The sequence below is a fragment of the Schistocerca gregaria genome, chromosome X (assembly GCF_023897955.1).
Source record: "Schistocerca gregaria isolate iqSchGreg1 chromosome X, iqSchGreg1.2, whole genome shotgun sequence".
NCBI lineage: Eukaryota > Metazoa > Arthropoda > Insecta > Orthoptera > Acrididae > Schistocerca > Schistocerca gregaria.
In genome coordinates this window covers 686154563-686168984 of record NC_064931.1, presented here as the reverse complement: position 1 = coordinate 686168984, position 14422 = coordinate 686154563, and the positions used below count along the sequence as shown (strand labels likewise).

Sequence of the window (14422 nt, the reverse complement as noted above, 5' to 3'; positions counted from 1 at the left end):
CATCTCAACTGTTAGTGATACGAGGCCATTGGGATCCAGCACAGCATTCCATATTACCTTCCTGAACCCACCGATTCCAAATTCTGCTAACAGTCATTGGATCTCGACCAACGCGAGCAGCAATGTTGCAATACGATAAACTGCAATCCCTACAGGCTACAATCTGACCTTTATCAAAATCAGAAATATGATGGTACACCTTTCTCCACGCCGGTCAATGCTGTTTGTGTATGAGAAATCGGTTGGAAACTTTCCTCGTGTCAGCACGTTGTAGGTGTAGCCACCAGCACCAACCTTGTGTGACTGCTCTGAAAAGCAAATCATTTGCGTATCACAGCATCTCCTTGCTGTTGATTAAATTTCATGTCTGTAGCACATCATCTTCATGGTGTAGGGATTTTAATCGCCAGTAGTGTATGTAGGGGAAATAAATCCACAACAACTGAGTTATTATTCTAATACTTTTATGGTCATATTTGCAAATAAATTTGTAATAAAAAGTATTAGAATATCCTTTATTTCTTTCTTGATCCATGTACATACCCCATTCACCCATGTGGGCAATATAAAATATTACATAACATATTACTGAATAAGTTTACTATCGATATTTTTTCTCAATATGAAATATCTTACAGTTTACAAATTTCGTATTAATACTACTTTCAAAATACAGGGTATGCCTGGCCTTAAAGGTGACACTGGGCCAATTGGTCCCCCAGGTCCTGCAGGGGACAAAGGTCAACAAGGTGAACCTGGTAAGGAGGGACCACCTGGTCCAGAAGGAAGAAAAGGCCCACAGGGTCCACCAGGAGCAACAGGAGCCAAAGGAGACAGAGTAAGTTACATTCAATCTACTTAATTTGAATTTGGCTAAATCACATATAGAGTATGTGTAACATTGAGTCTAAGCAAATCACATTTGGCTAAGTTATTTATAGATTATCTTTTTAAAATTTTAGTTATTTTTGGTAAGTTGTGTGGGACCAAACTGCTGGGTATCATCAGCCCCTGGGCTTACACACTACTTACTCTAACTTAAATTAACTCACGTTAAGGACAACACAGACACCCATGCCTGAGGGGGGACTCGAACCTCTGGTGGCGGGAGCTGCGCGAACCGTGGCAAGATGCCCCAGACCGTGCAGCTACCCAGCGCAGCTCCTTCTTTTTAATCTTTTGCTTTAGCTTCTTCTATAATATAACTGATTTTTGGATAATTTAGCTTTTGTGAACATTGATAACGGTATCTATCATTCACACATTGTGTGACATTCTAACTTAAATTAATAAAGGGAATTTCCTTTACTCTATAGCTTTTAAAAGGGGTGTAAAAATTTAATATACTATAGAGGAACTGATTCAAAACTGATTAACAGCTCCTCCATATCCTGCTTATTTATCAGTGATTATGTCACATAAGTTAATTGTAATGACTTGGTTACTTGGCCCAGGAAACTAGTTACATGTGTACTGAAGAATGAGGTCTTATCTTACTGAGGAGTTATTTACTATGATACTAACACAGCTTTCTAGACCCAGAATACCATTAGCTGATAGTAGAAATTGCTTATAAAAGATGATAACAATTATAAATAGCTGTGGCACAAATAGTGACACATTCAAATCACTGGCCACCAAATTCAGTGATTACTTCTTCATCATGTCAGCAAACATTGCACCCACTAATAGACATGGAAGTGTATTAGACTGACTAGTTCACACACTGCTTGGAACATCAAAATACAAATCATAAGGAGATTAAAATTTCATCAAATCATTAAAAATTAATCATTTTGCTGGCTATGGAAATGGAAATGAGCATTTGGTGTCATTGGCTGGGAGATCCCTTCAGGGTCAGGTCCGGCCGCCTTGGTGCAGATCTTATTACATTTGACACCACATTGGGTGACCTGCATGCCGGATGGGGATGAAATGATGATGAAGACAGCACAACACCCAGTCCCTGAGTGGAGAAAGTCCCCGAGTCAGCCAGAAATCGAACTGGGCCCGTAGGACGCCAATCCGTTACGATGACCACTCAGCTATCGGGGCAGACTTTGCTGGCTATGAAGACATGTGTAGCAGAATATTGTAATCTTATACTAATTTCACAGGACTATGCTATCTGTGCAATCAGTGACTTAGGGCAGATTATCTACCAAACTTAAATATGAAAGTGCTTCTGTGACATTTGGAAGGTAGGAGACAAGGTACTGGCAGAACTGAAGCTGTGAGGGTGGGTCGTGAGTCTTGCTTTGCCCGTGAAAGGCAAAGGTCCTGAGTTTGAGTCTCGGTATGGCACACAGTTTTAATCTGCCAGGAAGTTTCATATCAGCACACATTCAGCTGCAGAGTGAAAATCTCATTCTGAATCTTAAATATGCTTCAACAACATCCATATAGAGAACTGGAGATATGCAAATGACTTTCTGTTTCAGGCCCATGTCACTCCTTCCACTCTTTACAAAACTTTATGAAAAAGTGACCTGGGATGGAGAGCTGACTTTTTCTATCTGATTAAAACTTGTCGATCTATTCTCAGTTCGTCTTTCATTAACAATTCTCCTTAGGGGAAGCAGTAGAAGACCTCACAAATAAAGTCGTTACAGAGCAAAACTACATCTACCTGTACATCTACATGACTACTCTGCAATTCACATTTAAGTGCTTGGCAGAGGGTTCATCGTACCACAATCATACTATCTCTCTACCATTCCACTCCCTAACAGCGCGCGGGAAAAACGAACACCTAAACCTTTCTGTTCGAGCTCTGATTTCTCGTATTTATTTTGATGATCATTCCTACCTATGTAGGTTGGGCCAACAAAATATTTTCGCATTCGGAAGAGAAAGTTGGTGACCGAAATTTCGTAAAAAGATCTCGCCGCGACGAAAAACGTCTTTGCTGTAATGACTTTCATCCCAATTCACGTATTATATCTGCCACACTTTCTCCCCTATTACGTGATAATACAAAACGAGTTGCCATTTTTTGCACCCTTTCGATGTCCTCCGTCAATCCCACCTGGTAAGGATCCCACACCGCGCAGCAATATTCAAACAGAGGACGAACGAGTGTAGTGTAAGCTTTCTCTTTAGTGGACTTGTTATATCTTCTAAGTGTCCTGCCAATGAAACGCAACCTTGGCTCGCCTTCCCCACAATATTATCTATGTGTTCTTTCCAACTGAAGTTGTTCGTAATTTTAACACCCAGGTACTTAGTTGAATTGACAGCCTTGAGAATTGTACTATTTATTGAGTAATCAAATTCCAACGGATTTCTTTTGGGACTCATGTGGATCAAAAATGGTTCAAATGGCTCTGAGCACTATGAGACTTAACTGCTGTGGTCATCAGTCCCCTAGAACTTAGAACTACTTAAACCTAACTAACCTAAGGACATCACACACATCCATGCCCGAGGCAGGATTCGAACCTGCGACTGTAGCAGTCACTGCGGCAGACCACTGCGGCCGGCCTCATGTGGATCACCTCACACTTTTAGTTATTTTGCATCAACTGCCACTTGCCACACCATACAGCAATCTTTTCTAAATCGCTTTGCAACTGATACTGGTCTTTGGATGACCTTTCTAGACGGTAAATTCCAGCATCATCTGCGAACAACCTAAGAGAACTGCTCAGATTGTCGGCCACGTCATTTATAGAGATAAGGAACAGCAGAGGTACCAGGACGCTTCCCTGGGGAACACCTGATATCACTTCAGTTTTAGTTGATGATTTGCCGTCTATTATTACGATCTGCGGCCTTCCCGACAGGAAATCATGAATCCAGTCACACAACTGAGACGATACCCCATAGGCCTGCAGCTTGATTAAAAGTTGCTTGTGAGGAATGGTGTCAAAAGCTTTCCGGAAATCTAGAAATACGGAATCAACTTGAGATCCCCTGTCGATAGCGGCCATTACTTCGTGCGAATAAAGAGCTAGCTGCGTTGCACAAGAGCGATGTTTTCTGAAGCCATGATGATTACATATCAATAGATCGTTCCCTTTGAGGTGATTCATAATGTTTGAATACAGTATATGCTCCAAAACCCTACTGCAAACCAACGTCAATGATATAGGTCTGTAGTTAGATGGATTACTCCTACTACCCTTCTTAAACACTGGTGCGACCTGGCAATTTTCCAATCTGTAGGTACAGATCTATCAGTGAGCGAGCAGTTGTATATGAGTGCTAAGTAGGGAGCTATTGTATCAGCGTAATCTGAAAGGAACCTAATCGGTATACAATCTGGATCTGAAGACTTGCCCGTATCAAGCGATTTGAGTTGCTTCGCAACCCCTAAGGTATCTACTTCTAAGAAACTCAGGCTAGCAGCTGTTTGTGTTTCAAATTCTGGAATATTCCATCCGTCTTCCTTGGTGCAGGAATTTCAGAAAACTGCATTCAATAACTCCGCTTTAGCGGCACAGTCATCGGTAACAGTACCATCAGCACTGTGCAGCGAAGGTATTGACTGCGTCTTGCCACTTGTGTACTTTACATTATGCCACTGGTATAGTTCGTAACATTGCCAAACCCTTTGATTATTTGGATCACAAAATTCTAACTGGAAAACTAAACTATTATGGCATTAAAAGCATCTCTTTTGAATGCTTTCATGATAGAAAGCAAAGGGGTCATACTGATAGGTTGTGCCATGGACATAAAAGTAATCTTAGAATAGAAATAATGATCTTTTAATGACATAAAAGAGTGTTCAAAGACTATAATTCTTGCTAATGAGACAAGCTCAGTAATCAAGAATCCAAAATCACCCTTACCAGACACAACTCAGATGATATATGAACAGGCCTACAACTCGTTCAGAGCAAATAGTTTAAGTCTTAATCTTGCTAAGGCTCATATTACGTGATTCAAGACAAATGTGAATAGTTTGTTAGCATCTGAAGTACTTTCACGGTCATGTACTAATTGGGACACTGTGTAAAATTCTTTGGGTTCCAGCTAGGTAGTAAATTAAACTATAACAAATACATTTAAAAAACAAAAATAAAAAAGTCACTTATAAATGTTCAGCATGTTACAAATTAATTTGTGATATGAATTTAAAATGACTCATTTGATATCATTACAATTTATCATGCAAAATGATCCCTGGCTCATGAAGCTAACTAACTAATCAAGGAGTATGTTTTGCCCTTATGTACTTACATAGACATAACCTCCATACAGCTTCCATTTTCATTCACTGAACTTCATCAATAAATGAAAGATTTTACTTGCTCCTGCACCTCACGATGAAGCTGGGAGCAGAATTTATTATTGTATTTACCAAATACTCTATGCATCAAATCATAAATGTGGCAGGAAAAGCTGTACCTACCACCGAAAGTAGTTGCTGTTATCAAGATGGCTTGCTTGTATGCAGCAACTATACTGTCTTGTCACAGGGCCAAACAGGATTAGGTAACAGCTAATCAAAAATATGTGGCAAAACATTTTGCTGCTAGATTTTGTAATGACCTGGCCTAGGTGATATATGAATGATGGCAACTATCGGAAGCTGAATTTATATATGTATTCTGAGGATCAACTGAGCAATTTAACTGGGATATCTTCTGACTCATGGAAATTACTGTTGTTATTTAAGTTAAGTGAATGAATAACAATGTTTACTGTGACTTTCAAGAAAGCACTTTCCAAGAAATTATCAATTAAGTGGCAGGAAAGTGATTTAAATCTGGCTTGATGACATGGAGCATTGCTTTTATATTAGATTAGATGTGTTTTTCACTCCATAAGTCCATAGCAAGAAGATCCTCAAGGATTTAGAACATGCCAGAAAACAAGAATACACAATAAATATTTATGAAGAAGAAAATATATGCTAATATACCTTCCACAGATCCCAAGTAAAATTGTCCTCATGACTGTGGAATAAGTCAAAAAAATTTTAATGTATTTTCATTTAGAGAGTAATAAGAATCTTGTCACAAAACATGTAAATTTATAACACACAAGGTTGCATATTATAATTCTTTGGCTATTATAGTCATGAAATATCAGAGAGAAAACTCAGTTTACAATAGTTATTTTTATTGATCACTCTACTGCACTGGAGATGTACAGACCAAAATTACTGAGATTATTTGGGATCTAAATTACAGAACTATCTAAAATGTGAGTTTTATATTTTTAGGGGGAACCAGGGGGGCCTGGCCCTACAGGCAGGGATGGACTGCCTGGGCAGCGTGGATTGCCAGGACCTCCAGGACCAATGGGTCCTCCTGGGGAAGATGGTGACAAAGGAGAAACAGGGCCACCAGGAGAGAAGGGATTCAAAGGAGCCCGAGGAGAATCTGTAAGTACTATGTTTATTGGGCAGCATTCATTCCCCCACTTAGAATGCCATAATAAAGAACACTTAGGCTGCATCAAGAGTTATTAATTCTCTCTTCCCACTTCGCATCACTGTTTTTTAATATATTGCTTTCAGATGCATATGAAAATGCTTGTGGCATTCATATTTATTTTTTATTCATTTCATACTTGTGATTGGTCATCAGATTTTATGCTGAATATTTTAGTCATTGTTAGACTGAAATTCAGTTCATTTTCATCCATTTTACATCCATTTTAATATTTCATTTCAGTGTTGCTTTTTTTTTTTTTTTTTGGTCAGTTCTTTGACTATTCATTTTACACCTACAATAAGAAATTTTGGAATATCATCCATTTTGTCATTATTCCAGAACAGCATTTTGTTAATAGTATTAATCTGACAGATCTCCAAATTTATAAAACCTCAACAGAAAAAATAAAGGAACAGATTAGCATGCTGCATCACTTGACAGTTTATCATCCAGTAATGCACTCATGTTCAGGAAAAAGAAAACAACTTGAATGACTAGAAATAGGATGTTCATATTCATAAGACACGTACATTAGTATGTTCTGGAGAAATGACTTGCATTTGAACCATGTTGGCCCATGGATTCAAGGTCATTGTCAATATTGTGGTGCAGCATCACCTACCGATGAAATGTGTCTGCAGTTCTCATTGTCGCTATAAACCAAATGTCATGTATAAATGTGACTTGAACAGACGTGCAGGATGCCTTGCAGACATATGTGTGGAATGTGCTGTCAAATAGATGAGTCTGAAAGAGGGCACATAATTGGCATGAGAGAATATGATGATTCCATCTGGGATATTGCTGCTGATGTGGGACGAAGAATTTTGGCAGTACAACAGGTATGTGCAGAATGGTTCACAGAAGGCCATAGAACAGACAAGATGGATCAGGTCACACCATCAAGATCGCCCCCTGAGAAGACTGACACCTCATCCAAATGGTATTGCTGAACAGATCTAAATCCTCCTTGGCTCTACCACGACAGTGGAACACACTGTACACTATCAGGGGCAATAGTCTGTTGCAGTGTACTACGGTGGTGTATGGAATGACATGACTGGGGACAGGAATGGTGTCAGATAGTGTTTTCAGGCAAATTTTAGTTGTATTTGTTTGAAAATTATGGGTTCACCACAGATAGGAGGTGCAGCATCACATTGACTGCATTCACACAAGACATACAGCACCAACTCAAGGCCTTATGGTGTGTGGTGCTATTGGGTACAACCACAAATTGCAGTTAATGCATGTCCAGACTAATGTGATCAGTGTGACCTGTGTGAATGACATCCTGTTTATCCATAGCCATACCCCTATCTGCACGACACACCAGATGCCATCTTTCAGCAAGACAGTGCACAACCACTTGTTGCTGCATGAACACATGTGTTCTTCGTGTCAGCCTTTTCCCTTGGTCTGCCAGATCACCAGACTTGTCGCCAATTGAAAATGTGTGGGATGTTGTGCAATGATGTGTGCCTTGTTGTGACCCAACATCCACCATCACAGATGAACTTTGGAACCAGATGAACGCACCATGGATGGCTATACCATAGGATGCCATTTGTGCCTTATTTGCGTCAGTGCCATCATGCAAGGAACAAGTTATACAGAACATACTAATGTTCTTGTGCTGTGAATATGAAAGTCCAATCTCTAGTTGTTCAAGGTGTACAGCTGTCAATTAACTCACTCATTTAATTGAAAATATTTATTGGAGTCAAGTGAAAGCTGATAATAATGGACAACATATTTACATTGTGCATTGATGGAGACTGATTGTGACAAAAGCTATCTATTGCATTTATTTTGTTATGAAAATGCACCAGGAGGAGAGAAAAAAGGGTCAAAGCAATGGAAACATGTTGACTAATCACCAACAACAACACCACCATCACCACCACCACCACCACCACCACCACCACCACCACCACCAAAGAAATCAAAGACAATGCAGTCAGCCAGAAAGGTCATGACATAACTTTTCTGGCATGTAAAAGGGATTCTGCTGACAGATTATCTTCCCACAGGTCAAGCCATTACAGGACAGTGCTGTGATAATCTCATGGACCAACTACAGCAAAAGATATGCAAAAAAGATCAGGTTTGCTGAGGAATGAAGTCATCTTTCATCAAGACAGTGTGTTCTCACACACAAGTGTAATTGCCATGTTAAAAGAACATTAACTAAGATAGAAACTGTTGCCACCACACTTTATTCACCAGATTGGCTCCATCAGACTTCCATCTCTTCCTCAAGCTCAAAATTTTCCTCAGTGGATGGAAATTCCCTTCAAACCGAGAACTGGCAGCCAAATTTGAGGGGTATTTTTCAGGGTTGGAGGAATATAATTTTCAAGATAGGAGCAAGGATCTGGTACATTGCTGAACCAGTTGCATTATTGTACAGAGGGACTAAACTAAAAAATAAAAAAAGTTTCACTGAGCTAAGTTGCTTCTTACTGTTCAGTTCAGAGAAATTTTCAAATTACTCTCAAATATGCAACATTATGAGATCAGGGAAATAATTTAAAGTCTTGGTCATGCTCTTTCAGCCAACTGAAGACACCTCTCACTGCATTGCAATGCATGTTATCTTGTTGAACAATTCCATCCTCTACCTGGAAAAATTGTGGTTGAATTTGATTTTAGAAGATAAATTTGCTACTAGATCAGTGAATACTACCTTTCACATTAATTAATATTCTAGATAATGTTATAAAACATGAGATCAGGGAAACAAGTCCTACTGGGGAAGTCTACCCATTTGCCAATAATTAGCAATCCAGTTTCAATACTGAAAAACAAACTGAAGTTTCTTTAATTAATTCATACCATTAGCATGAGTGAAGACATAGTCTATTTGCTTCATGTGCTCCAGGATTCACTGAATGTCCAATAAGCAATAATTTCTTGACTGTTTAAAGTCTCCAGCCCTGCTACAGGTTATGCTTTAGGACCACATACTACAGCCACAGTAACCCAACTATTACCATGTCTGTTAGCATCTGCATTCGTAAGCATGAAATTCAATACGCATCCGCAAAAAACTGAAGGGCCATGCAAAATCAGTTGGGCACCTACTCCACTCTTTGTACTAAAAGCAGTATTATCAATAGCTTTATATACTGTAAGGTGTGAACTCCTCCTCTACTGATAATAACGCAAAATTTCTAGTCTGTGTCAATGCTGCTGCAAGTGTGGCTGCTCAATGACTGACGCCATCTTAAGATAAAAGTCACTTATATAGCGCTCATATAGCCGAGAAGTGATTCTTCTTGGTGTTGCAGCTCTCAGGGGCACCCTGGGATTCTCTCTGTGTGAGACACCTCTGTGAGTCTCACTGCCACTGCAACAACTTAGATATATATGTGCCATAGAACAGTGCAATACCCTTATCTGCGATAATTAAGAAAGAGCATTAAATACAGAGCCTGGCAGGCAGAGGTCGTAGTTTTTACTTGAGCTCTAAACTAAACTGAACTGAACTCTGTCTGAACAGGTCTTTGAAGGCCCAATGGTACTGACTGGCTGCTGTGTCATCCTCAACCCACAGGCAGCAATGGATGCGGATATGGAGGGGCACGTGGTCATCACACTGCTCTCCCATCCGTATGTAACTTTAAGAGACCGGAGCAACTACTTCTCGACGAAGTAGCTCCTGAGTTTGCTTCACAAGGGCTGAGTGCACCCAGCTTGCCAACAGCACTAAACAGACTGGATGGCCACCCATCCAAGTGCTAGCCCAGTCAGACAGCACTTAACATCGGTGAACGCAGCATGTCATTCTCAATAGAGAGAAGTCTTCCGAAGTAAGTGTGATTTCAGGTGTGCCGCAGGAGAGTGCTACTCCCAATATACATAAGTGACCTTGTGGATGACATCGGAAGTTCACTGAGGCTTTTTGCAGATGATGCTGTGATGTATCAAGAGGTTGTAACAATGGAAAATTATACTGAACTGCAGGAGGATCTGCGGTGAACGCACAGTGCAGGCAATGGCAATTGAATCTCAATGTAGACAAGTGTAATGTGCTGCGAATACATAGAAAGATAGATCCTTTATCATTTAGTTACAGAATAGCAGGTCAGCAACTGGAAGCAGTTAATTCCATAAATTATATGGGAGTATGCATTAGGAGTGATTTAAAATGGAATGATCATATAAAGTTGATGGTCGGTAAAGCAGATGCCAGACTGAGATTCATTGGAAGAATCCTAAGGAAATGCAATCCGAAAGCAAAGGAAGTAGGTTACAGTACGCTTGTTCACCCACTGCTTGAATACTGCGCAGCAGTGTGGAATCCGTACAAGATAGGGTCGATAGAAGAGATAGAGAAGATCCAACAGAAAGCAGCGCACTTCATTACAGGATCATTTAGTAATCACGAAAGTATTATGGAGATGATAGATAAATTCCAGTCGAAGACTCTGCAGGAGAGATGCTCAGTAGCTCGGTACGGGCTGTTGTTAAAGTTTCGAGAACATACCTTCACCGAAGAGTCGAGCAGTATATTGCTCCCTCCTACGTATATCTCATGAAGAGACCATGAGGATAAAATCAGAGAGATTAGAGCCCGCACAGATGCATACTGACAATCCTTCTTTCCACGAACAATACGAGACTGGAATAGAAGGGAGAACCGATAGAGATACTCAGGGTACCCTCCGCCACACACCGTCAGGCGGCTTGCGGAGTATAGATGTAGATGTAGAGGTAGGTGATCTGACAAGAACAGGTGTTACCACTGTGGCAAGGCCATTGGCAATTACTTGAACTCTGCTGGGCTAAAATTCACTTCCAGTAGGTTGCATAAGCTGCACTGTGGTTAAATAAGGAAATGCTATATAAGTGACGTTTTTGTTATGGGGGCATCAGTCGTTAAGCAGCCACACTTGCAACAACCCTGACACAGACTAGTGATGCCACATTATTGTAGGTGGAGAAGGTGTTGGTGCCTTACAGTAAATAAAGCTACTGATAAAATTTGCTATTAGTATGAAGAATGGAGCAGGTGCCCAAGTGATTTTGAACTCCATTAGAGTGATTATATTCCATTGTGGTATGTCAGTAAGATGTTATTTGTACATTGTCATGGGTGACATACATGAAACCTGAAGTATCATGCTTTCTAGTAGGAATATGGACAATATTAGAAAAAGGATAGATTGCTGCTTATCATAAAGATGACACATTAGTTGCAGAAAGACAGAATTACACACTTAGCTTTTGGTCAAAGTGTTCTTCAGAAAGACTAACACACACACATTCACATAAGCAAGCACACCTCAAGCACATAAGACGACCATCTCTGGCAGCCCTGGCAGAAGCTGCTTTTCTACAAAATAGGAAACAAACCTTAACAGAGAAGGTTACCCATTACCAATAACGAGCAATCCAATTTTTATAATGACAAACACATTGAAGTTTTTTAATTAATTCACATCATTAGTGTGAGTGAAGCTTCGGGGTTCACTGAAATGCTATGTTTGACACCAGTCTGATTAGATTCCACTGTAATATGTCAGTAAGATGTTTTTTGTATGACTGCCATGTCCAGCAGCTCAGACCAGAACTGCCAGAGATGGCAGTCACGTGTGCTTCAGTTGTGGTTGCTTGTGTAAATGTATGTGTGTTTTCTTTTCTTAAGAAAGCTTTGACCAAAAACTAAATGTGTGACAGTCTTTTCATTGTGCCTGTCTGCAACTCAAAGTGTCATCTTTATGGTGCATAGCAACCTATCTTTTTCCTGGTGTTGTTGATATTCCAACCTAGAGATTCCATTGTTTGATACTCTCAGAAGAGTTCTTTATTATGCCATTACTCTAATCATGATACAGTTGCACAAATGAACATTAACAGTTTACATACTTTCTAATTGTACAGTACGTCTGTATTGAAATCATTAAAAAATCATATACACAGCACTGAGATAATTGCTTAATACAGATATAAAATAATGAAAAACTAATTTTATCATGCAGCACCTATATTTCATTAAATATGGTATACATAGTTTTCCCTTCATTTTCAGTAAACTTCTTCTTTTGTTGTTTTCTTGCTGTAAATTATGTATGTGGATAAATAAATCTTTCAAACAACATATTTAAATGTGCAGGAATGAGATAATCGTACTATTACTTGTTAAGGGCCCATCAGGTCCACCAGGTCCTATGGGCCCACGTGGAGAACCAGGGCCTATAGGGCCAGCAGGAGATAAAGGTCCCCCAGGAGAAATAGGCCGACAGGGTGCTAAAGGAGAAGATGGCCCTCCAGGTGTGGCTGGGCCAGCTGGTCCTCCAGGACCTCAAGGCCTTCCCGGACCCCCAGGAATCAAAGGAGAGATGGGAGATGATGGAGCCAGAGGTAAGATACCTTTTGAAAGTGTGTATCATTCCTTGTCAAAAACTAAATCATGCAGTTGGAAAGAGTCTCCTGAATTACCTGAAACTTTATAAATATCATAGCAAGGTGGATGTAAGTAAGTAATTATAGTACCACGGTGAAGAAACGTGGGTGGGCTCTAAGTGTAGGTATTAAACTATGAATTTACATCCATATTGGCTGTACCTGGCTCCTTAACTCTTTTTACAATGACTACACTCTTGTAGTATCCCAGCTTGTGTGTTATATCAGGAGGTTGTGTAATCTGACTGGCTGCAAAAGTCCAGCCTCGTCTTAAAATTATTCCTGTGACAGCCTTACTGTTTGCAGATAAGCATTTTTCTAGAATAAATTTTCCTAAAAGATCTGGCATGTGAAGCAAAAATACATAATTTGAATTAAATAAACATATGAAAAAATTTAATGAGTGAAGGTAATAACTCAACAAACAATACTGTAGAGGCATGCGGAACTGTTGAAATATGCACAAAGGAGACTAAGAACTTTGCTAGCCATTGGACAAATCCTTTTCAGAGTTAACACACACACACACACACACACACACACACACACACACACACACACACACACGTGCACCTGTATAGCTACACTGTTCCAGTGACAAAAACACTTGTGCACCTGTATAGCTACATTGTTCCAGTGACTACATTGTGCCAGCACTGCAGCTCTGCATAGCTGTTCAACACAAGTTTGTGTCATTGTCTTTAATGACCTTGTTGTTGACAGAGTGTTTCTACAACCTTCCTCCAGATTGTGAAAGAATTTAGTTAACTGTAAATATTAAAAAGGGTTCATACATTTTCACAGGTTATATCTTGGGACCCTCCAGTAAAGCCACTCATATTTGATTTCAGTTTACTAGTAAACACAAATAAAAGTGTACATTTAGTACTTGTGGCAAAGACAAGATATGCATGGTATTGTAGTAAACATGTTTTCCAAAAATTATCTCCGATAGTTAACTAGGTAACAACTCATAAATATAACATCTTATATCTCATGGCTAGAAAAATACCCCAAATTTTTTACCTGTATCCTATAAAGGAAAATTAAACAACCAAAGAGCTGTTGCTGCATGAGTGCATACTGATTCAAAAGATGAAATCTTAAGGAATCATATTTGTAAATATACTTTTGATCAGCAAACTCAAACTAAATGTTGAGTGCTTGTTCAAATCGTTCAAATGGCTCTAAGCACTATGGGACTTAACATCTGTGGCCATCAGTCCCCTAGAACTTAGAACTACTTTAACCTAACTAACCTAAGGACATCACACAAAACCCAGTCATCACGAGGCAGAGAAAATCCCCGACCCCGCCAGGAATCGAACCCGGGAACCCGGGCACGGGAAGCAAGAATGCTACCGCATGACTGAGTGCTTGTCACTTACGTTGTCAGAAGAAATCAGTTGGCTGGAGTTGTGAAATTATGGAGGTTTGTGAATCAAATTTATATTCATTGTTGGACATATGCTAGATAGGATGTGAAATACAGTAGAGTGAGGGACTAGAAAGACCAATTATAATTCAGTAAGTACACCAGACCCTTAGCCTTGATAATGGGTTTACTTAGGCAAAGAAAAGGGTCCACAAGCTTCTTCAGGTATGCCATATAAATTTTTGAG

General features: G+C 39.7%; 1 protein-coding gene across 1 annotated transcript in view; it reads left to right on the top strand.

Annotated features, from left to right (window-relative positions):
• The window catches only part of LOC126299514 (collagen alpha-1(XI) chain-like), a 497414-nt gene that overhangs the window by 388930 nt on the left and 94062 nt on the right, over window positions 1-14422 (top strand). The window contains exons 18-20 of the mRNA XM_049991477.1: window positions 677-838; window positions 6176-6337; window positions 12542-12758. Of these exons, the coding sequence (XP_049847434.1) occupies window positions 677-838; window positions 6176-6337; window positions 12542-12758 (541 nt within the window). The remainder of the gene's footprint in view (window positions 1-676; window positions 839-6175; window positions 6338-12541; window positions 12759-14422) is intronic.